At 45.6% G+C, this 23339-nt stretch overlaps 1 protein-coding gene across 7 annotated transcripts in view; it reads left to right on the top strand.

Moving 5' to 3' along the window:
• SLC39A11 (solute carrier family 39 member 11) overlaps window positions 1-23339 on the top strand; it is a 551900-nt gene that overhangs the window by 194419 nt on the left and 334142 nt on the right. For 5 of the 7 annotated variants that reach the window (XM_029599262.1, XM_029599264.1, XM_029599263.1 and 2 more), the window contains one exon: window positions 3750-3885. In XM_029599262.1, coding sequence (XP_029455122.1) covers window positions 3750-3885 — 136 coding nt within the window. The remainder of the gene's footprint in view (window positions 1-3749; window positions 3886-23339) is intronic. The other 2 variants (XM_029599266.1, XM_029599267.1) reach the window with 1 other exon arrangement.

Raw genomic sequence — 23339 nt, forward strand, 5'->3', positions numbered from 1 at the left:
CCCTGCATGAATAGATATAATTTTTTTTCATTTATCAGTTTGTATAGGCTTGCAGTGCTCCAGGCTTTTCATTTTCTTCCTCTCTTTGTGCAGGGAGGAAGGAGCTAATGGGTTTTATTTCAGATGTCTGTCCTTGAATTGTATAGCTAATACTATAATGTTCTAATCCTCAGGTTGCTTGCAAGAGATCTTCTGCACTGTTATACCACCTTTTCTATTGTATTCTGTTCTGACCTGAGGAAGGAAGCAATAGCTTCCTAACGCTCGTCAGGAAGTGTCTTAAGTTAGTCCAGTCCTTATTTTTTTGTTTTTAAACTTTTTTGTTGACCATTATTTCTGATTTATCCAGCTGTCTGTTTAAAATCTTACTAACATTTTCATGCAAAATGAATTAATTCCATTTTTGTTAAATGCATCTTTTTTATCCGTGATTGGTGACATTTTTGTTTCTCTTGGCCCTCCTTCTCCTTGCATCTCAGTTGAAACTGGCCTTCATTGGGCTGGTGGCAGTGGCGAGTTGTGATCCAACCTTTGAGGTCTAGCCAAGGTGCTTTTTGGAAGTTAACTTCTGCGAAGTTGATGTGAAAAGCCCATTTTAGGTTAAGGGGGCCTGTCAGCTATGGCTCCACTGCTGTGGCATGATTTACTTCTTGATAGTAGATGAGAACTCAATTACCTGACCTTCGGAAAAAGCTTTCAACATTTTGTTGTTGTTGCTGCAGGTGGGGATTGACTTGTGTTGCTGACTGTATTATGGCTGTTGAGGTGGCTGATGATTCATTTGTCTGACTGGTTGGATGGGCTACGTTTCTGGGATTCTGGAACTTGGTCTTTGTTTCACCTTCTGGTGATGGGAAGGCCTTTTCTGGCTTTTGGGGTTTATTAAAGTATGATTTCCAAGGTTTGTTAATGTATATTTTCCGGCTAGAGTTTGTTAGAACATAATTTTTTAGTGGGTGACTTTGGGAGGGTAAATGTTTCTGGAACCTTTCAGGAGTTGAGGATTATATAATCTCTTGGCAGTGGGGTGTGTTATCTTTTATTTTAGGTGGTAGTTAATAACATCTTATACTGTTCCATGTTGCAGAGTTTTTGTTTTTTTTAATTTTCTTTATTTATTAAGTTTCCAAATGTATACATTTAATTGATGTGTATTTTTTATTTTTGTATTTTTTCCATTCTGCTTTTGAAATTATGAGCTATAAACCACTTTGAATAGTTTTACTAAAATTTCAAGTTTTATGGCGTTTCTTAAACTTGACAAAGCATAGGACCTCAGCATGTCTTAAAATATTTCTGAGACACGAGCCGGCCCTCATTTATATTTTTAGTTTATACATGAGGACTTGTCTCCACCACATTAAACTGTGAAGAAAAACAAAAAGCTTCCAGTTGAAAGAAATAAGCTGAATATTATAGTAGCATCTTGGTTTAGATAATCTGGAAAGACGATTAAGAAATCCAGGTCTTAGTGGCTCAAAATAACATAGAAACATAGACTATGATGGCAGATGGAGACCATACAGCCCATTTGGCTTCCTTTGCAGTGCTGTAGACCAGTTGACCTTGACTTCTCTTGTTGTGCGCCATATATCAACCACCATTTCGTGAAATTTTTTTTTCTAATGTTACTCCTGCATTTACTCACTTTGATCCTCATTGCATGACCTCCTTGTTCTAGAATTTTCTTTACATTGTGAAGGATTTGCTTCTTGTGCGCGGTTTATACCCTTCAGGAATTTGAACAATTCTATCGTATTCCCCTGCCCCTTAGTTATACAGATTTAAAGAGAACAGTTCACATCCCCTCATTTATAAACTTGAAAATCATATAGTGAGTCAAGAGAGGAGAACATACCCAACTCTAGGCATGCTCTTACTATAACCTGCAATGGCATTATGCTTCTTAATATGCAAGGGTTCAATACAATTATGGCTTGTCAACCTTTCTGTCTGAAAGCCCACTACGTTGGTGTCGTCAGTGGTTTTACAGGTCAGACGGTTTACTTTAATGTTTGGTATTTGGTGGGGAATACAAATGGTAATATGCCAGTAGGCATTCCACTCAGTTCCTGTTTCTGCTCGGAAAACAGATAGATCTCTGGTTGCTTTCTTAGAATTGGACAGTAATCCCAGTTCCAGTGATGTTGGTGGTCCTCTGATGAAGGATACGGGAGATATTAAGCGTGAGAAATACCAGACTGCGGCAGTGAATAAAAACAACTTGTCTTTAGCAGAGGGCAGCCTTCCCTGTCACTGGGTTAATGGGAGAGCAAAAGCTTCCATTATACTCTATTAGAAATGGATCACAAATATACAATTAACATGCATCTCTCAGGTTAGAATAAATTATGCAAATGAGGAAAAGTAAATGACGTCCTGATTGCTGACTTTTTATTCTCTGCTCCCGTACTTAATTAAGAATTTCTCATTACTGGCTCCGATTGCTCAAGTCATTATTTAATAAAAGCAGATGCTCTGCCTTGCTGCTGTTCTTCTAGTGGTACAAAGCACTGTTGCCTCTTGGATTCAGGGGTGATTAAGTGCCACTGAGTTATTTGTGCATTGATAAATGCTGTAGAGAAAAAAAAAAAGAAGAATTAAACAAGCCCAACCTGTGAATAACTATTCATGATTTCTGCTTGGATGCCTCTCTCTGACGGTGACCGCCTGGTGATCCAGATCTCCTGTCCTTTATCTCCCCCTGTGCTGCCTTCTCTTATCTGTCCCATAAATGCATGAACTCTGTCTCCTTTTCAGCAAAGAAGCCTTTACTCACATTTCCTCCTTTCAGCTTCTTTGAACTTCTTTTCTTTGGAAACCCGCTGCCTTCTGGGACTTTACTGAAACCTGCTACATATCTGTTATGTGTGACCTTATCACACTTGCCCATGGAAGATTTGCTGAGAGAGAGAGAGGGATTCATTGTCTTAATCTTAATTTGTGTTGGTGTCGAGGAATGTTTAGGAGAGAAATAGCAAAAAAAGAAAGTGGAATTATCAGATGCTTTTGGAGGTTGCAAGGATGGTGTGGCGCAAGAGCTTTTGAGACCGCTTGAGGCCCCTTTCAGATGCCGCACCTGATCGGTGTCTCAACCCTGCAAAGACCCTCCTCATCGTCAGCGCCTGCGAGGCCATCTGATGTAGCCAGCAGGCCTCCCCCAGCGACGCTTCAAACTCTGTAGCACTGGGAGCCCCTTCGGTTGCACTTACAGGACTTTCTGTCCCTGCCTTTAGGGGGGAGTAAGTGGCGGAGATGGACTTTGGACTTGTCAGTGTCAGAGCTATTAGCTTAGATTTTGTAGGCAGCCTGACCTGTCCTTCCTTGTTCTGCATGGGTAATTGCTCTCCCCTGGACAATTTGCACGTCCCTTATATGTCAGAAAAAGAGCAAAAAAAATTTTTTTTTAAAAGCCACCTTAAGTAGACAATCGTATGGCTCTGGTTTCTAGGAGAAGGGCATGTTGTATCTGTGCACTGCATAATGGATGACTTCTATATCTGTAACAGCTTAAGGCAGGAGGATGACGGATGGTTATGGGCACAGTGACCTGTCTAATTTGTCTTTGTAAATGGATTCAATCATTTTCCACCCATACATTGCAAGGAAAGATTGCGTAGTAAGAAGTAACACAGGGTTTCTGTCTTTATCACAGCTAAGCCCTGGGTTCCCCGGCAAATACCCGAAACCTCTCAGGCTGCAGCAAAGGGGACGCTTCCAACCATGCTGTTTCTTCTCTTCTTTTTCAGGGTGTCGGGAAGGACCCCCATGCAGTCTTTTCTGTGCACCACAACCCTAAATCCTTGAAGGAAAAAGATGAAAGTGAGCCACTCCACCAGGATACCGAACTCTCCATCCGGATAGGTAGAACCGGACTTCCTGCAGGCAAGCATCCTGTCATATACCAAGCTGAAGTCAAATATTCCCTGATTTGGAACGTGCTCTGCTTCTTTTTTTTTTTATTTGAATTTTGAGTTCATTGACGCCGTACATCCTTTCCTTCTCCTCCTCTTTCCTCCAATTCCCCATCCCTCCTAAAATGGCTTAAAAGGTTAGCAGACTGTCTCCCTTGTCCCTTGAGTTCTTCTCAAAACCATTTCCACGGCTCTTCAGTTTCAATGTATTATCAGCAATTAAAAGCCCTAATTGGAAGTAGAAGCCCCAGCTGGGGAGGCCTCACCCCGGGAGGTTGTTCTTGGGAATCCATCTTTGGTTTTGTTACACTCTGTATTTCATGGCAAGTAGGTCTTGCTCACCTGTGATTATGCGGCACTATTCTTCAACACAGTGACCCTCCTGGAAAGGCCCTTTCTTTGTCAGAGCTTACATGCAACAGATTGCTTACCGTGTCAGCATTATAATGCAGTATGTCCCAAGCCTGTCCTAGGGGATCTCCTGAGGAATCTTATTTTCAGGGTGTCTGAAATGAAAAGGTATGCGAGAGATTTGCATAGAATGGAGGCAACGCATGCAAATCTATCTCATGCATCTTCACTGTGGACATCCTGAAAACCACACTGGAGGGCAGATCCACGGGGACCGAGGTGGAGACCACTAAAGCAACTGATATTCAGCCAGTCAGTTCTCTGGAGCCACTGAGAAGGCTGAGAGATGTACTTTTCTAATAGGGATGCAAGTGAATGTCAGCTGTAATATGGTTGGCTAAGTGGTGAGGTTTTCTGGTGCATGGGGGTCTGTTATGTGCTGTCCTGCCTTGGTGACCTCAGGGGCCACAAATAGAAATCCCATTCCATAGCAACTTGAATCATTCAAGGTTTTACTGTGGCTGTAAGCGAACATGCTTGGTATAGCCGTGCATCATCAATACAATTTTATGCCTTCCCTTGTCTCAGTATTATGTGTATCATGTTAACGCTAACATGAAATTCTCTACATGTCCCCATTATACAAGGGCTTCCTTAGGCTTTATTGCTTGGCAGTGGAAGTCTCACCTACATCTCTGCGATCAGCATAAGACTTAGAGAAAGCTTAAATGAATCAAAGGGAAGTTGAATGTAAACTTAAAAAATATATCTTCAGTCTTTTCCTGGGCGGAACCAAACTTGGGCATGGAGTGACCCATTCCCAGAGGAGTTCAAGGGTCACAGATGCAGATCACCTGCAGGGTAGACTCTGGTGTCCACACTCTTTTGCGAGTCCCTCATGGGACGAGTCAACCAGGGTGTCAGGATGGACAGTGTTGATTTATCGCAGGGATAATCTTAGTTGGTCTTTGCAGATGAGAAAAAAGTGTGGAAGTGGTTTTGAGAAAGGAAGATGCCTAAAGAGGCTGATGACTCTCTTATCCTGAAATTGAACAAAAAAAAAAAAATCAATAGAAAGCTTATTTTCTTCAGTGATTTTATTCCCTTGTCTTTCACACTTGGAGATTGCTCCCATATTTCCAGAAGAAGACAGCATTAAAAATAATAGCCCACAGACCGTGATCATCGAGTACAATGATCTGCACTATTTATGTAGTGCAGTAAAGGCCTCGAGCATTGCGTTGGCGGTTTAACTGGCGGGATCATCACAGAAATGAGCTTTAGCGTTTGTCTGTCTTCTTGTGAAAATGTTCAGGCTGCCTGGCTTGGCTGCTCTCCCTTTCTGTTGCCCCCTGGGGTTTTCCTGCTGAGGATGCAGCTCTTACTGTGCTCAGAGGCTGGGGTCTTGAAGGAGGCACTCCCTGTTCTGTGCGTTTGCTGAGCCTTTACCCAAGAGGCAGTTATCACTAAAAGGCAAGTAATTTAAGACAAGTCTGGTCACCTCCGCTGCAGAGTCAGGTCACAGGTAAATCATTTCACTTAGAGAATCATTTCACAGACTGGCTATTTCACCTGAGAGTAACAGCCAGGGGCACAATGGACAGTTCAAAAGAGGCTCCATTTTCCAGGTAAATTAATAAGATATAACCTGTATGAGGTAGGACTGGAGGGGAAATGTCCCGTTGGTATGGGATTTTCTGGGGAAATTCTCATCTCTGAGATGACAGTGTCCCACAGGAGGTCTGCAGGAACGTACCCTGTATGTGCGGGAGAGACTGCAGGGGAAATGCTTTGCATGTGACGTGAGGATGTATAAAAGTGCCCCAAATATGAGAGCTGGGAATTGCAAGGCTAAAGCCCTGAGGGTGAGAAGAGACTGCAGGGGGAATGAATGGCATGTGAGGGAAGAGACTACAGAAGGGAAATGCTTTTGGTGAATGAGGTTGCCTATGAACCAAAGTAAGCTCATTTCTTCCCATAAAAGTCCTTCTGAAAAAGGCTTATTAAAAACCCCAGTCCTCCTGTGTTTTGTAGGTAATATAGGAGTTGGAAAGGAGGCGACGCTTATCTGGAGGTATAGGGGTGTGTGTGTGTGTCCCCTTCACTGAGGATGATAGTAACATAGTAAATGACAGCAGAAAAAGACCCAATGGTCCATCCATTCTGCTCAGTGAGCCTTTTTTATTTTTTTTATTCTTCCCAGTAGATGCGACTCTCCATCTGCTGAAGTAAATGAAATGATTGCATGAATAATGTCCCCTTCCCACCGTAGAGAGATGGAGGACAGCCCATTAAACAGTGCAGATCCCCTAGAAACCCAGCTCCACTTTGTCTTTTTCTTTCTAGGGCTGCCAGCTGTGATCCCGTTGTGTAAAGACAGGCTGATCCAGTCCTGGCTTTATCCCAAGGCAGACATGCATGAATTTGTCCTCACTTCCCAAGCAGACGCAGGACCAGGTCTTTGCATGTAATTGGCTAAAGCCTGGATTGAATCAACATGTCTGGTAAGGTGGTGATCCTATGTCTTCCTTCGCATTCTTTCCAAGCAGTACGGTGGGCTGGTCTTTCTCTCACACCTCCCTCTACATCGGCAGCAAGGAACTAGTTTATATCCCGTGAAATGTTTGCCAGCGGAGTTTGGTAGTATTGGTGCGTGGTTAGAGCATAGAGAGCTCTGTGACCTTGAGCTAGTCAATTAAACTGTTTCTTCTCAGACTGAAAAGGTGGACAATTTTTTTTTGCAGCAGGGATCGGTTGGGTGTGTGCATTATTTGGAACAATGCCCTGTACACCGATGGCATGTATTTATTCTTTCACCTACCCCAGAGGGAACGGTTACAAGTGTGGGTTGTGAGACAGCTTGAATTTTCACGCAGCTCGTTTATTCCGTGCACCGTGAGTGTGCACGGTAATGGGTGCTCTTCTGCAGAAGTGAACACGAGCTTCTGTTTCTGCCAACACATTAATGTGTCCGCGCTGTCTGCTGGGCTATATTAAGTGCTGAAAAAACCCATCATTGTCGGCTCCCAGTGGCTATAGGTTTGCCAGCCATGAAAAATGTGCAGTGCCTCAGACTATTTAAAGAACATTGTACTAAGGAAACAAATTGACATGGTTTTTGAAGCAGTGTTCTGAGTAATTACGGATGCTGCCGGTAATTAAAAAAAATATTAAAATATACATCGGCATGGGCATTTTACTTTATCACTGGAAAGTTCCTTGCTTTCCTAGTAGATTATGGGAAGGACAAAAGGCTAAAAACTCATAAATTCTGTTTTTTTTCCATTTGGTTTGCTAAATCTATTTAACATTCGAGTGCTGCAGCATCTTCAGCTGAAAACTGGAAGCTGTCTGCTGGTGGCATGCAACAGGGGCTTGAGAAAGCGTTTTCAGACTTCATAGAGCTGCCTATGGCCACCTCAGGGTTTCAGCAGATATCTGATGGTTTTCCATTGACTTTGTAGAAAGATAGAGGGTGCCTATTGCATATTCTATCTTCAGTGACATATCACTGGTGATATATTCACGGGCTGATATTCTGTAGCAGTTCTCCCATGAAAGCACTATGACTTTGCAGAAGGAGCGAGTGTTCCTGTTGAAATTATCCCAAAATAGCAGAAGTGGTGGTGACAAATATCTGCCATGATGGAACAGGGACATTGTAGAAAAGTTGTATTTTCCCTGACAGACTGGGAGGTGTGGGAGAGAGAAGAGGTTCCCTTTGCATATTCCATTTTCTTCTGATCATTATAAAAAAACAGAATATCATTTTTTTCCCTTTCTTGCACATAAACCTGCTCTTGGTCATTGGGTTACTCTACTTGGTACTTTTAAGACTGTAAAATCCCTTTCTGCTTTGCTCCTATATTTTAGATTTATGAGGATAGCAAGTTTTACCTTAGCTTGTCCTCCCAGCTGCGGGCTCCACTTCTTGGCGATTTCATTAAACAACTTTTGCTAAAAAAAAAAAAAAAAAAAAAAAGTTTCACAAGTCATGACTCATTATCTGATCTATTTCTTCCTCGCCAGCCCCTGCATACAGTCAGGTTTGGAGACCAGCCTTGACTCACAAGCCTCTTGCTTGGCACAATGCGTATTTTGCCAACTCTACATCATAGAAGCATTCGTTCCCCAGTTTTTGCCGATGCTTTAAGAATTCTGACGCTTTATTTTTGCTCAATTTCACCTTGTGCTACTCCCACCCACCTTTCTCACCCCCCAGCAAGAGTGGCTTACGCACAGCCTAGTCAGCTGGTCAGTGCCCTTAGTTCAGTTGCAGGGTCTTATTTTATTGTATTTTTTTTTTTTGGTAAGTGTATTTCCAAGTGTTTTGCCAGGTTTAGTCCCTGTCTTCATAGGATGGCAATGCACTGTAAATCTCCTAGTGCACCAGGCTTTATTCTCCTAGGACAAGCAGGATGGTAGTCCTCACACATGGGTGACGACATTGGATGGAGCCCGGCACGGAAAACTTATGTCAGAGTTTCTGGAACTTAGACTAGGCATGCTGAGCACGCCCAGTGGGCCGTATACCGTGCATCCATACGGGGTCCCTCTTCAGTCTGTTTAAGCAGGCTTTTTATTAAGCTATGGCACTATTGCAAGCATGTCCTGATTTGGCCACTGTCTGTCCATGTTTAAGTATATTTGCTGATACAGGTATGTAATGTATAATATTGTATGTATGCTTTATGCTGTACATCGCCTTTGTTTTTTTAGGTGATTAATAAATGTAGATAAAAGATAAAGAAGACTTAACCTTCACAGGTTCTGTGCTGTGGATGGCTGAGGCCATTCCATTTCAGTTGTTAACGGGAGGAGGATGCCAGACACAAGATGCTGGAAATCCTCCAGTTCGTGGAGGCTCCTAAGGAGATCGTGTTGGTCCTGGTGCATAAGATCCTTAAGGAGTTGCTGCTGGAAATCTAAGAACACCTCCTCACAGAACCTCCCTTGAACAAGAAGGCGGATGGGGTTTGACTCGTCCAGGAGGCTACTGGATTCGAGAAGCGTCAGCTGTTACACCAATCGGTGGTGGTCGAATCCGCCCTCAAGGGGGCCAAGCACTCTCGGACCCACGCTTTGGCACTCCTGGGGAAGGATCACAGGGCGATGGATACTCTTGGGAGGAAAATATTGCCTGCATTAACTCCTACTAGCTCTACGTGAGCCAATACTCACGGAACCTCTGGAAGCAGGTGCAGGAAGTGGCTGAGCAGCTGTCTCAACAGCAGCAAGACACCTTCATGTTGCTGGTGCATAAGGGCCTGGAGTGCGGAAAAACACGAGGTTCATTTAACCTACGATGTTCTCGAGATGGCATCAAGAGTCTCTGCAGTGGGAATCGGCGCCTGCAGAATGGCATGGCTGCGGGCCTCGGATCTCCGACCAGAGGTATGGGAAAGGTTCACTGACTTGCCGTGTACGGGAGACATTCTCTTTGGAGATAAGGTGAGGGATGTGGTAGCCCAGTTGCGGGACCACCATGAGACCCTCCAACAACTCTCTGCCAGCACTTCAGACCCACCCTCTTCAGCAAGGAGGTCAGCGTGACAGGGTCAGAGGAAGTCTTTCTACCATAAGAGGAAGTACTATCCTCCTGCCCCTCACTCCCGTTCACAGCGGGTTAGCTTCCGCAGCCGTCCCAGGCATCAGAGAGCTCCCAAGCCCCAGCTGGCACCCCAATCAAACCCCAGGATGGGGTTTTGACTGGATCGTAGGTAGCATAAGCCAGCCACATGTACCCAAGATGTTGGATTCCAGGTTAAGGTTCTTCGCGGATCAGTGGCCCAATATAACCTCGGACCAGTGGGTTCTGTCCATCGTCCGTCAAGGGTACCAATTAAATCTATTGGATGTCCTGCCAAATTGTCCTCCATATCCATTTTGGGGGCCAATAGTGAATCAGGAGGTACTGATAAGAGAGCTCTCCTCCCTCTTAATGGTCAGAGCAATCAAACCTGTCCCACCAAGGCAAAAAGGGCAGGGATTCTACTTCTGGTACTTCCTAATTCCAAAGAGAGCAGGAGGACTCCATCCCACCCTAGACCTGAGAGTCTTGAACAAGTTTCTAAAAAAAGAAAAGTTGAAGATGCTTTCCCTAGGCACCTTGATTCCCCTCTTGCAAAAAGGGGACTGACTATGTTCCCTTGATTTGAAGGACGTATACACTAACATCGAGATCTTCCCAAGTTACCGGAAGTATCTTAGATTTGAGATACAGAGTGTTGCCATTCGGGCTTGTGTTGGCCCCACAGGTCTTCACAAAATGCCTGGCCGTGGTGGGAGCACACCTCTCCAGACTGGGAGTGCATGTTTTCCCTTACCTGGACGATTAGCTGGTCAAGAGCACATCTCAGGCAGGAGCCTCTTGGCCCATGCACTTGACCATCCGGGTGTTGGAGTCACTAGGGTTCATCATCAACTACCCGATGTCTCATCTCAGCCCTTCACCTCGATTGGACTTTATAGGAGCCCTGCTAGACATGGCTCAGGCAAAACTCTTCTTGCCGTGATCCAGGGCGGTCATCTTCACGTCCAAAGCAGTGGTGATTCAACAGAGCCAACAGGTGTCAGCTCGGCACATATTGAGGCTGTTGGGCCACATGGCCACAACTATCCATGCACCTCCCTTGGCACGTTTTCACATGCGCAGAGCCCAATGGACCCTGTGGTTGCAGTGGCACCAGGCCATGCAGAGCCTCTAGGATCACATCCCGTCTCTCTGGAACTCTTTGTCCTGGTGGTGGGTACTTTGAAATTTGGAACGGGGAATATCCTTTCAAAGTCCTCTTACCCAAATTACCCTTACCACGGATGCGTCAACCCTGGGGTGGGAAGCTCATGTAGAGGGGCTCCACACCCAGGGCCTCTGGTTCACCCAGGAAGCAAGTTGTCAAATCAATTTCCTGGAGCCCTGGGTGATCAGGTTCATGCTGTGGGCTTTCAGAGATTGGCTGTCTAGCAAAGTTGTCCTGATCCAAATAAATGACCAAGTAGCTATGTGGTATGTCAACAAGCAGGGAGGCATGGGTTCATACCTCCTGTGTCGAGAAGCAGTCCAGATCTGGTCCTGGGCCCTGTCCCATAGGATGGTGCTCAGGGTCATGTATCTGGCTGGAACGGAGACTGTGATAGTGGTCAGACTGAGTCATGCCTTCAGATACCACGATGAAGTCACCCACATGTGAGGACTAACATCCTGCTGGCCTAGGAGAACACCTGTTACAGGTAAGCAACTGCACTTTCTCTTAGACTCTCTCTCTATCTGCATAATTATAAAATGTCTTGCATGCAGACTTGGGCACCAAATGCACTTTCTGTCAGAAGTGGACCCCGCTGCTCTTGCCGTGAACTTGGAGGATTCAGCCTTTCCTGTGAATTCTTCTTAGGATGGTTGTGAATTGTTTTCTGTATTATAAGGTGGAAAATTGAAGCCAGACTCCGATATGCCTCAGTCTGCGGCAGGTGCAGAAATGAAATTCCACAGCGATCTAATCCCCCCCCCCCCCCCCCAACACTAAAACAAATACAAATTTGGTAGGAAATTCCTGAAGGGTGTCTGACATGCTTGGAATAGCTGATGGCAGCTGAGCCAGTGCAGGTTCACTGGATCAAGTTTCTTTAGGGGCAGTATTAGAGTGCAGCAATACAAATATGATTTGGTGGGTGAGGGAAGAAGCTGCATCAAATGCAGATATGCATATTTTTAAGCCTATCTAAACATAAAATAAAATACATGCTCTGATACTGTCTCTCCCTCCTTGTTTTGTGGAGGACCTGCGGGGGCTGTGGTTCATTTTCACCTCTACTGTTTATATTTTGCCTCAAATCTCATGGTTTCTTTCCAATTAAAAAGAAAAATTTGAAAGGGTAGGTAAAAAATTCAGAGCTTGAAATGCCAAAATATTTCATAGAAACTATTGTAATAAACACAATAGTTTTTTTTTTTTTAAGAGGAATGGGGGATGAGTTAATTTCACGGTTTTGACCTGATCCCTGCTCTCCCAAAGGCAGGGCTGGAAATACAAGTTTAATACAACATTCTTTGCATGCATATTCATAGAAAAGCTCTGATATCTCGTGTCTTACTGGATCTTGACTTGCATTCCAATTCAGATGTAAGCAGTGAATAGGGGAAACCAGCAATAAATCATCCTTCAGGGGGATCGGTGATGTCCTTTAATGTTGAGCACACACCCATTTCATTTAAGCAGGCCAGACATTTTGACTGACTTACGAAAAAAAAAAAAAAAAGTATTTTATTTAAATGTATTTTTCTATGCTGTGGCCATGATCAGACAAGGGAACTGCCCCCAGCTTTATTCTCACCTTCTGAAATTGATGCTGCAGGTGGGCTCTTCGGGGCCTGGCTCTAATTCACAATTCTTGGACCTTGGTCTGTGTTTCTCTCTCTCTCTCTCTCTCTCTATATATATATATGTATTTTCTTCTTTGCCTATAGGTTTGATTTTGCACGTTCATTTTGGATTAAGTTCCCTCATGCTAAGAATATTTGTATCAACTTTTTATTAGCATGGTATATGGCACAGGATGATGATATATTCCTTTTCCATTGGTTCTGTATATAGATTTTTTTCCTAAAGGAATTAGTTGCAAATGCACATATTGATTGTTGAGACAGAACATGTGCGTCCACCATAATTTGCTCTTTAAATCATTTACACTCTCTGACATACAGCCCCAAAGCCATATTTGTTTTCCCCCTTTGGGTTTCCAACTCATTTAGAACTGGCTTCTGTCAGGCTGTGGCACCTGAGTCTTCATTTTTGACTACCTGGGATTGTTTCCCCCTAATTTATATCTCCTCTTCCCGCCCCCCCCCCCCCCCCCAACTCAGTCATTTCAGTAACAGTCCGGGGTTAAAAATGGCTAATGCTGAACCTAAGTCCAAGCACTGGGTGTTGATGTTGAGTGATGAGCAAAATTGCCTTCCAGTCAGAGGCTGTGAGCATGGCCTTTGCAGGATCCCCAGTACTTGCCAGTACTAGTGAGCAAAAAAGAGCTTGAAATGGAGTTGAGGTCATCTGCCTGCCCAGTTCAGGACTACCACAGAGCCACCAGGCCAACCCAGCCATTTTTTTTTTTTATAGCTGACCTAGGTCCTTTGAAGTTCCAACTCAATTGAATTTGATCTCATTCACAAGTACCAGTGGTTGTTATCCCTATTTTCAACCTTCTTCCTGTTTAAAACCAGCCTACACTGTGATAGTCTTTGGCAAGGGACCACAGCCAGTGGCTCCCTCTGAACCCCAAGTTGTCGCTGCCAAGCACTGGCTGAGATTCCAGTGGCCTCTGCAACGTCAACGTCCCCGGCCCCGGCCGGCCCAAGTTGCAGCGCTGTGCTCTGGGATTGGGCCTGGATCTCCTGCACATTAGCATACAGCGCTGCCATAGGGCTGGTCTATACTGTCACTAAGCTTGATGTCTGTGTAAAACTGAAAAGAAGAGAGAGAGAAAAAACAAAGAGTGATTTAGCATTATAATCTTCCAAAAAAAAAAAAAAAAAAAATGAACAGACTGATTCTAGAGGATTCTTATTTCCCCATGTTTGTCTCTATGATTTACTAAGGAAACTTGCTTTTTTGACCCCCCAGATTTGTATGATTGCATAATATTTGTGTAATCTCATTGAGAATTCAACTGGCTTGTGCTAGAACTGTGTGCTTGAGAGTGTGGAAGAGGAGACTGGCTGAGATGTGCTTCCTAGAGGCTTTTTAATATGTCTTGGTTTCCTGGATCGATTAGAAGATAAGAAGATGAAATATCGTTAAAAAGAAAATTGACTTAGGTTCCAATCAGTTTGACTGTTTGGGATTCAGGACATGAATCAAGCAATGGTCCCCATAGCAGAGAGCGCTGTCTGCCTTCCTCTCACGTTCTCTTCAGCTGAAAGCGAGTGTATTCGATGAGACCAAAGGCTATTATCTTGTCTCTTGAACCCTTTAGCGAAGGAGACTACTGCTTGACAGAAAATGGAATTTGAAAAAATGGAATTAAATAACCCAAAAAGTTTTTCTCTTTACTGCTCCATGAGCTGTGCGGTTCCCACTGAAACTCTGCTGCCTGATTGACTTTCATAAATATTACATTTTCACAGCCTTTACAAATATTCTGTTTCAGCACAACATTGTGTTCCATCATTTATTTATTTTAGTTTAGTTTTTCTTGTACTCCTCTATTTACATTGATTATACCGTTTTTTTTTTGTTTTTTTTTTTTAAAGATGGAACAGAACCTAAGGAAACCCCCTAGTGCAGACTCATTTGAAGCTTACGTCAGCCATGACACCACCTAGGTTGGACATTCAACAGCAGTTGGTGGCCTGTTAGGCTGGAGCCCCCTGGACTTCTCCTTCGCTCAGCATCCCTCCCAGTGGGGCTGTGAGAGCGTGCCCCTAGCTTTCCCCTATAAACCTGTGCAGGACCAGGCTAGATGCCGGGCCCACCTTAAATCCCCAAAAGGGAGAGCGCTATAAGGGCGGGAGACCCTGTGGGGCAGGAGATGCTCAGTGGGTGTGACCAGCTAGAGGGAAATAAGAGTGGAAGTCCAGCTGGGATAGAGAGGCCCAGTCCCTCCAGGAGTGGGAGCTCCGGAACCGCTCTGGGAAGTTGTGTGTACAGAAGATTGCGAAGGTAGGCAGTATTGTGAAGTTTATTTTGCCGTGTGAAGTTAACAAAGTGAAATTGCAAGAGAAAAGGCTGGAGACAGAGTGTTGACTGCTCCAGCCCAGAGGATTTTGCTTGGCCAGCCCTCATAGGGGCACCAACCGTCGGTCAGCATCCATTCCACCTAGGGATTGTTGTTCAATTATGTAATAGAATGGGAGTAAGAGATTAAATTCTGCAGGGCTTGCGTAGATTCTGTTTTGATAAAGTAAACCTATTGGGAGAAAATACTTTCCGTGCGTTGAATCTGAAATTTCTTATGGCTCTTCTAGTACTTGGTTAAAAAAAAATGAGAAAGGACAGGCTTAGAAAGAAACTTCCAGTGCATGGATAGGTAAACTTTCTTATAAAATTAACCAGATAGATAAATTGATCTGTTAAGTGAGTAATGGTGTTGTCCTTGTCACCCCACTAGCCATGCAGCTCACAGAATTTGGTTATTGTCCTTGAAACTGCCCGACCATGCAGAATCTCCTTTTTGAACACATTTTCCTATTAAAAAATGTGCATTATTTCTATCTAATTGGTAAAAGAACCATTTTCTTTTCCTGCATAATGATTTTCATTGTTTAAATGGTAATGTATGGGCAGATTTTATTTTGCAAACATGCTGCAGAATGTTAACACTGTGGTTCCCCTGATTTCTGTACGCATTGATGCAGAAGCTGCCCTCTGGCTGCTGTAGAGCCAGCATAGAGTCAAATGTTAGTTATTTAGGTTTGTGGCTGTTTTTACAAATGTAGTTGCAATCAGAGCACAAGGTATACCCTGGCACCAGTCGTCGAGAACAGGACTACAATTAGCCCCTGCAGAGGTGAGTTGGGCTTTCTGTAGCCAGCTGTGCAGGGGCTTTAGTCACTGGGAATGACCCTTTACATGGTCAGAATGCAGCTGGGTCAAAAGCTGAAACTGGTGGTTTGGCACGACTGCAGTATAAGCTATACTGAAAAAAGGCACAAAGCATTTTCTCCTGGCAGCAGCAAAGGGAAGGACATTTTATGAAACCTTCTGTGAGTTTTATTAGTAGCTGGTCTTTAATTCTCTCTGGCATGGAAAATGACCAGGAAAAATATTACAAAGAATAGATTGGAGGTCTTCAGGTTGCAGCCTCCTGGTTTTACACGTTGTTGAATTCAGGCCAATTTTTAAAAAATTCATAAAGCGCTCAGAATTTCCTGTAAATATCTCGAGGCATGTTCTTTATAGTATGAAAGAGGGCTGATTAAAATATTGAGAGTTATGAGATAGAAAAAAGTGATCTGAACAGTCGGCAGTGATGGAGCTGCAGGACGGATGAGAGGGATCAGTTTAGTTTACCCAAGGGCAGTCTAGAGTTTGAAAGCTGGGCTGAAGAAGGCCTTTGTTTTAGCAGTTAGATGCACTGCTATATTGCTTTAGCTTATACCTGTTTGTGAGCGTAATTTTCAGTAGTCTATGTAAGTCAGCACTTGCACGTGTAAGTTGATGAGTCTAAAGTTGCAACAGTATTTTATATTCAATGAGGATGAGCAGGATGGCAATCCTCACGCATGGGGGACAACATCAGATGGAGCCTGGCATTGACTTCAAAGCTTCTAGAAGCTAACTCTGCTCCTCTCAGTTACGTCCCCAGAATGCCCCTAACTTATCTGGTCAAATTTTAGCCAGGTAATACGTTATTCAGCTAGAATTTAGCTGGATAAATGCCCCAATATTAATTTAGCTGGATAACTTCTGAGTTATCCAGCTAATGCTTTTGAATAGGCAAACTGAAAGTGGACAAGTCCTTGGGGCCGGATGAGATATACCCCAGGATAGTGAGAGAGCTCAGAGATGTTCTGGCAGGTCTGCTGAAGGACCTGTTTAATAGTTCCCTGGAAATGGGAGTGGTGTAGCTGGATTGGAGAAGAGTGGTGGTGGTCCCACTTCACAAGAGTGGTAGCAGAGAGGAGGCTGGAAACTACTGACCAGTTAGCCTTACCTCGGTGGTGGGAAAATTAATGGAGAGTCTGCTGAAGGAAAGGATAGTGAACTGTCTACAATCTGGTGGGTTGCTGGACCTGAGGCAACATGGATTCACCAGGGGAAGGTCCTGTCAGACAAATCTGATTGATTATTTTGTTTGGGTGACTAGCTAATTCGATCGAGGGAGAATGCTCGATGTGATCTAACTTGGATTTCAGCAGAGCATTTGATACAGTCCCAATAGGAGGCTTGTGAATAAAATGAGAAGCTTGGGAGTGAGTGCTAAGGTGGTGGCGTGGATTACACACTGGTTGACTGATAGGAAACAGAGTGTAATGATAAATGGAACGTACTCCATGGTAAGTGGAGTGCCACAGGGTTCGATTTTGGGACTAGTTCTGTTCAATATCTTTGTGAGTGACATTGCGAAAGGGATAGAAGGTAAAATTTGTCTGTTTGTGGATGATAATAAGATCTACAATAGAGTGGATAAGCCTGAAGGAGTAGAGAGAATGAAAAGGGATTTAAGAAAGCTGGAGAGTGGTTGAAGATTCAGCAGCTGGAATTCAATGCCAAGAAGTGCCAAGAAGTGCAGAGTGTTGGGAAATCTGACCTGACCACGGACAGCCGTGGTCAGGTCCCCCTCTCTTACCAGCAGACGCCGGAGCTCCCTGCTGGCTTCCTCACTCTGGCCCGATCTGTGTCGGGACCTTCCCACGGCGTTCTCCCCACGAGGGAGACGCCACCGACCTCTTCGGGGGGACTCTGCCCCTTAGGCGCGCACGTGCGCTGAAGCCGGCAATTTAAAGGGGCCGCAGCGGGAAAACTCGGCCTGGCCCCAAACCTGACGTCACCAGCTGAGCCCTGTGTAAGGCCACTTCTACCTTTCAGCTTTGCCTTGGCAACAGGTCGACTCTCCTGAGTAGCTTGTTGCTGTTCCTGATTCTGTTCCAGCATTCCTGACTCCGCTCCTGTGTTCCTGACTCCGCTCCAGTGTTCCTGCGTGCTCCAGCTTCGTTCCTGTCCCTGTGGTTCCATTCCTGCTCCCGCTCCTCCCTTCGCTTGCTTCTTCGGTTTTGACTTCGGCCTGGTTCCTGGATTCCTCTGTCTCCTGCCCGTCCTGACCTCTGGCGTATTCTCTGACCTCGGCTTGCCTGCTGCCCCGAGCTCTGGCTTGGCTCCTTGTGTTGCACCATCGCTGCCCACCTCGACTCCTGGACCGTCTCCACCTCTGCAGTCTTCTGCTAGCCTCGACTTGGACTGCCCTCCGGACTCCCACTTCCAGGAGACCTTCGCTTAAGCCCTGCCAGCCCCGGCACCCAAGGGCTCAACCTGCGGGGAACGAGGGCTGGTATAGGTGAAGTTCCTGACAGGTCACCTGGTCCAGTTCCACTTCTTGGCTATGAGTGCCACTGTAGGGTCCTTCAGTGGATCTTCCAACTCTCGAGCTGTCTCAAGGGTCCATGCTCACAACACAGAGTGAGTCATGCATCTGGGGTGCAGTAATCCAAAAGAGCTGTATGTGATGGGGTGAATTGATGTGCATGGACCAAGAGAGAGAGATCTTGGGGGTAATAGTGTTTGGAGATCTGAAGATGGTGAAGCAATGTGACAAGGCAGTAGCTAAAGCTAGAAGAATGCTGGGCTGCATAGAGAGAGGAATAACCAGTAAGAAATGCCCTTGTACAGGTCCTTGGTGAAGCCTCCTTTGGAGTCCTATGTTCAGTTGTGGAGTCTATATCTTTAAAGGGACAAAGTCAGGATAGAGGCAGTCCAGAGAAGTGGGACTAAATTGGTGTGGGGTTTGTATGAGAAGACCTATGAGGAGAGGCTGAAGGATCTGAATATGTATACCCTGGAAGAGAGGAGGTGCAAGGGGGATATGATACAGACCTTCAGTTACCTGAAAGGTTTTAATGATGCACATTCGACAAACCTTTTCCTTTGGAAAGAAATCAATAGACCTAGGGGTTATGAAATGAAACTCTAGGGAGGACAGCTCAGAACCAACGTTGGGAAATATTTCTTCATGTAGAGGGTGATGGATGCCAAGAATACCCTTGCGAAGGAGGTGGTAAGACAAAAAGAATTCAAGGCATGAGATAAACACTGTGGATCCCTAAAGGCTAGAGGATGGAAATAAAGAAAATAATGAATGAGGGTAACTTGGTGGGGCAGCAGATACTACCGTTAACCAATAAGCCTTCATACTCTTGATGCAACTCCTTCAAAGTTCTCTGCTTCAATGGCAAGGGGAATAGGGGAAATGGATTTGAACAGCAACCAACGAGGTCCCCGAATTTTACAGTCTGGAGAAACAAATAAGTATGGGGGTAATGTGCTAATGTGGCAGTTACTGCCCTTAACCAGTAAGCCTGATGCAACTCCAACATTGCTCTCTGCTTCAACAGCAAGGTGTAATGGGAAATTGGATTCAAACAGCAACCAATGAGGGCCCTGATTTTTACAGTCTGGGAAACTGCTAAGCATGGGGATAACCTACATGGTGCAGCAGATACTATCATAAGCTTACTAGGTAGACTGGATGGACCCTTTGGCCCTTTTCTGCTGTCATTTCTATGTTTCTGTGAATATGGACCTCTGGTTCCATTTCCTTTAACAGGGTTCTTAACCCTCTGTTACAGTATGGGAGAGCGCAGTAACCTACCTCAAATACCCCCAACTTAGACTGAAGTTGGGGTTTTTTTGGTGGACATACCTTTCAATTCCTCTGGTTGCAAAATCATATGTAGCCTGTGAAGGACCTGGGGAGTCTTGATCCTCACAGATCCTTATTAGCCAAGACATTTTTGGCTTATGCTCCCTTGAGAGATGTTCAGCAGGGTTCCTAACAGTTTCGGGATTCCTCAAAGATGACCTAGAAAGATTGGGACCAGCTACACCTTCCCAGCATTGGGTTCGGGCCCTCCCAGCCTAGATGTCAAAAGAGTAATCCTACAACTCCCGTTCTGTCTGATGTGGATACTCTTATTCCTCTGGTATCCATGGAGTATTTCAGATCCTTTCTCCAGCTCTACACAAAAATCAATTGTGTACCTTCTACATTTTCTCTAGTTGGTTTGGTAACCAATGCATTTAAGGTTCACCTTGGTGAAGTTAGTGCCTTTTACTGCCATGTAGAAGGTAAATCCATCTCCGTACATCTTTTAGCTGAATGTTTTTATGTGGGGTTGGCTTCAGCTGAAGTCCCCCATCGAGCCTCCCACTGTGTCATGCAGTCTTAGCTCACCTAGATATTTAAAGCTTCTTTCAAGATTCTGGGCTCTGGTGAGTTAAAGTACTTGACCTGGAAGGCCATACTTTTGATGATGGTCACTTTGGCTTGCAGAGTCTATGAGCCTCAGGACCTTGTGACTTCCACCTTACAGATAGTTTTGCAATATGGCGGATCCATGCACGTTCCTAAGTCCACAATGGTAAACTGACATTGCAATTTAGATTACAGCTGATCCATAGCCTTCCATCTGGAGCAATGGGAAGTCTTCAGATGGTCCTCCCAGCTTTTATTTCACTGTCACCAATAAACCTGGATTTGCTATAACCAAAAACTCTTTTTCTCTTGGCTAATAAATTGCATCCCTTTTGTCACGCTCAGGAAAGCTTGGGTATGGTGTGGCATGTTAAGGCTTTCAAAACTGGAGCCTTAAAGGCAATGGGGTAGATTTTCAAAAAGCGCGCCTTCGCGTACTTTTGTTGGCGCATCAGGTGCCAACAAAAGTACGCTGGATTTTAGTAGATACGTGCGTAGCCGCTAAAATCCTGGATCGGCGCGCGCAAGGCTGCCGATTTCGTGTAGCCAGCGTGCGCCGAGCCGCGCAGCCTGCCGCCGTTCCCTCCAAGGCCGCTCCGAAATCGGAGCGGCCTCGGAGGGAACTCGCTTTCGCCCTCCCCTCACCTTCCCCTCCCTTCCTCTATCTAACCCACCCCCCCGGCCCTATCTAGACCCCCCCTACCTTTGTCGGGGGATTTACGCCTCCCGGAGGGAGAAGTAAATCCCCACGCGCCAGCAGGCCGCTAGCGCGCCGAGACGCGACCTGGGGGCGGTTCCGGAGGGTGTGGCCACGCCCCCGGACCGCCCCGGGCCGAAACCTCGCCCCCAAAACGCCGCGCCGATCCGACACGCCCCCGCCCCGCCCCCGACCCGCCCCCCTCGAAAAACCCCAGGACTTACGCGAGTCCCGGGGCTCTGCGCGCGCCGGTAGGCCTATGGAACATAGGCGCACCGGCGCGCAAGGCCCTGCTCGCGTAAATCCGGGCGGATTTACACGAGCAGGGCTTTTAAAATCCGCCCCAATGGGTAGTAAATCTGTGATGTCGGATTTTCTCCACAAGTTTGCGTGTCACTACTGTTTCAAAAAGAGGTCCCAATGCTACAGTAACGTTTGGAACAATCTGTCCTATGGTGCCTCTTTGGGGTGTAGAATACAAATTCATCCCTCTTGGGCCTGTTTTATATTGGTTCAGACTGCCATAAAAAAAGAAAAGAAAAACAGTGTTGCCTGTTGACACTGTTTGGTTTTTCTGTTTTCTTTTTGTTTGTGGCAGCCTGTGGCTTGGGAGGCCCCATGTGTGAGGACTGCCATCCTACTCAAAGAAAATGCTTAACTATAACATTAGTTCTCCGATAGACAGCAGGTAGTCAGTCCCCACAAAAGCCTCTCGCCTTGGTTTCTCCAAGTTTCAGCTTTATCATTGACTGAGGAGCCCTGCATGGGATGCAGGGGAGTGGTTAAGGCTGCACATGCCCAGTGGGGCATTCTCAAAGCTTATAAAGTACAGTACATCTCTGACTTGAAAATATGTGCATGTTTCTGTATGCAGGCATATTTGTAATGCAAGTAAAAACATCCTGTCTTTACCCATTTTATAAAAGTACTAGCCATTAAGCCCGTAACAACGGGCAACATTTAAAAAAAAATTTTCGGTCCATTTCCCTCCCCCTCATTCTCCCCCCCTCCCTCTCACCTACCCCATCTAGCCTCCCTCCCCTCACCTCACTCTGTCCATTCTCCCTCCCTCTCACCTTCCCCCCTCTGCTCACCCTCTCCTCCCTCCCCCTCCCCCCTCCCCCCTCCCCCCTCCGCTCACCCTCTCCTCCCTCCTCACTCTCTCCTCCCCCTCCCCCTCTCCTCACCCCCTCCTCACTCTCTCCTCCCATCCCCTCACTCTCTCCTCCCTCCCCTCACTCACTCCCCCTCTCTCAATCCCCTCCCCTTTCAGCTCATCCATAACCGGCAGAAGTGGAGTGTCCCTCCCTCGCGCGCACGCACATCGCCTCTCCTGCTCGTCGTCGCTGCCGCTGGTACTGCTCCTCCCACTCCTGCTCGTCGTCGCTGCCGCTGGTACTGCTCCTCCCGCTCTTGCTCGTTGTCGCCGTCGCCGCCGCCGCTCCTGCTCCTAGCCGCCACTCCTGCTCCTGGACCCAGCGCCATTTTTTTTTCGGGCATGCTCCGCTCTGACCGACGTGCTCGCCCGCGCATGCGCGGTAGAGTTGCTCTCTACTGCGCATTTGCGGCACGTCGGTCAGTGCTCTCTTATCTAGTAGATATGCATATGCAAAACATATGTAAAAATTATAACTTGTATGCGTAATAATCCAGAGTTAAATACGGAGGCAGGTATGACATAAAGATATGAAAATACTTGTGTGCAAACTTGTAATCACCAATTCGTCTATGCCTCCAAGTGCATCCAGATCTCCCACCCGAAAACCGTAGATGCAAGACCAGCACAATTTCACAAGTTAATTAGCAAGGAGAAAAGTGTATGGACAAGTTCGGTAATGTATGTGCCAGATACCGCTTACAAAATAGCAACTTGTGCAGGTACTTCCAAGCCTTGCAGCTGAGCTGCCCCCTTTTTTTCCCTTTCCTATTTATGTGCGACGCTGCAAGAACGCGTGAACTTAGTGTTTGCAAAGCAGCATATATATATGTTTAGTTACATGCTGCTTTAAATGCGTAAATGCCGATTTTATGCACGGAAACCTTTTAAAAATTAACACCTGGGTGTCCTTGACAGCATTAATGGATGGGGCAGCTCTGAAGGAATCCAGCTATTTTTGTTGCTCCATTAGGTTCAGCAGGGCCCAGCGAGATGTAAAATTGATGGAGGGGACGGATGGCCTCTTAGTTAAGTTGTAGAGACTTGGGAGAAAGAGGCCCCAGCCTGCAGAAGAGCATCTGCTCGAATCCATTAAAGGGGCAGATGTATTTCTTGAAGTGATGACTACATTGCATTTATTTGTGCGTTGCCATTTGAAATGCCAAAATACCCATTAAAGGAGGTCATTTTCAGCAGCTCACGAAGGGCTAGTGTGTGAATACAATGTACCCGCAGCCTTAAGCCCAATTTTTCAAAGTGAACTGATGCACTGCATCTGCTCCCAAGTAGGTGTAACTCACTGTGTGAACATTTACAT

Source organism: Rhinatrema bivittatum, chromosome 4, assembly GCF_901001135.1.
Source record: "Rhinatrema bivittatum chromosome 4, aRhiBiv1.1, whole genome shotgun sequence".
Taxonomy (NCBI): Eukaryota; Metazoa; Chordata; class Amphibia; order Gymnophiona; family Rhinatrematidae; genus Rhinatrema; species Rhinatrema bivittatum.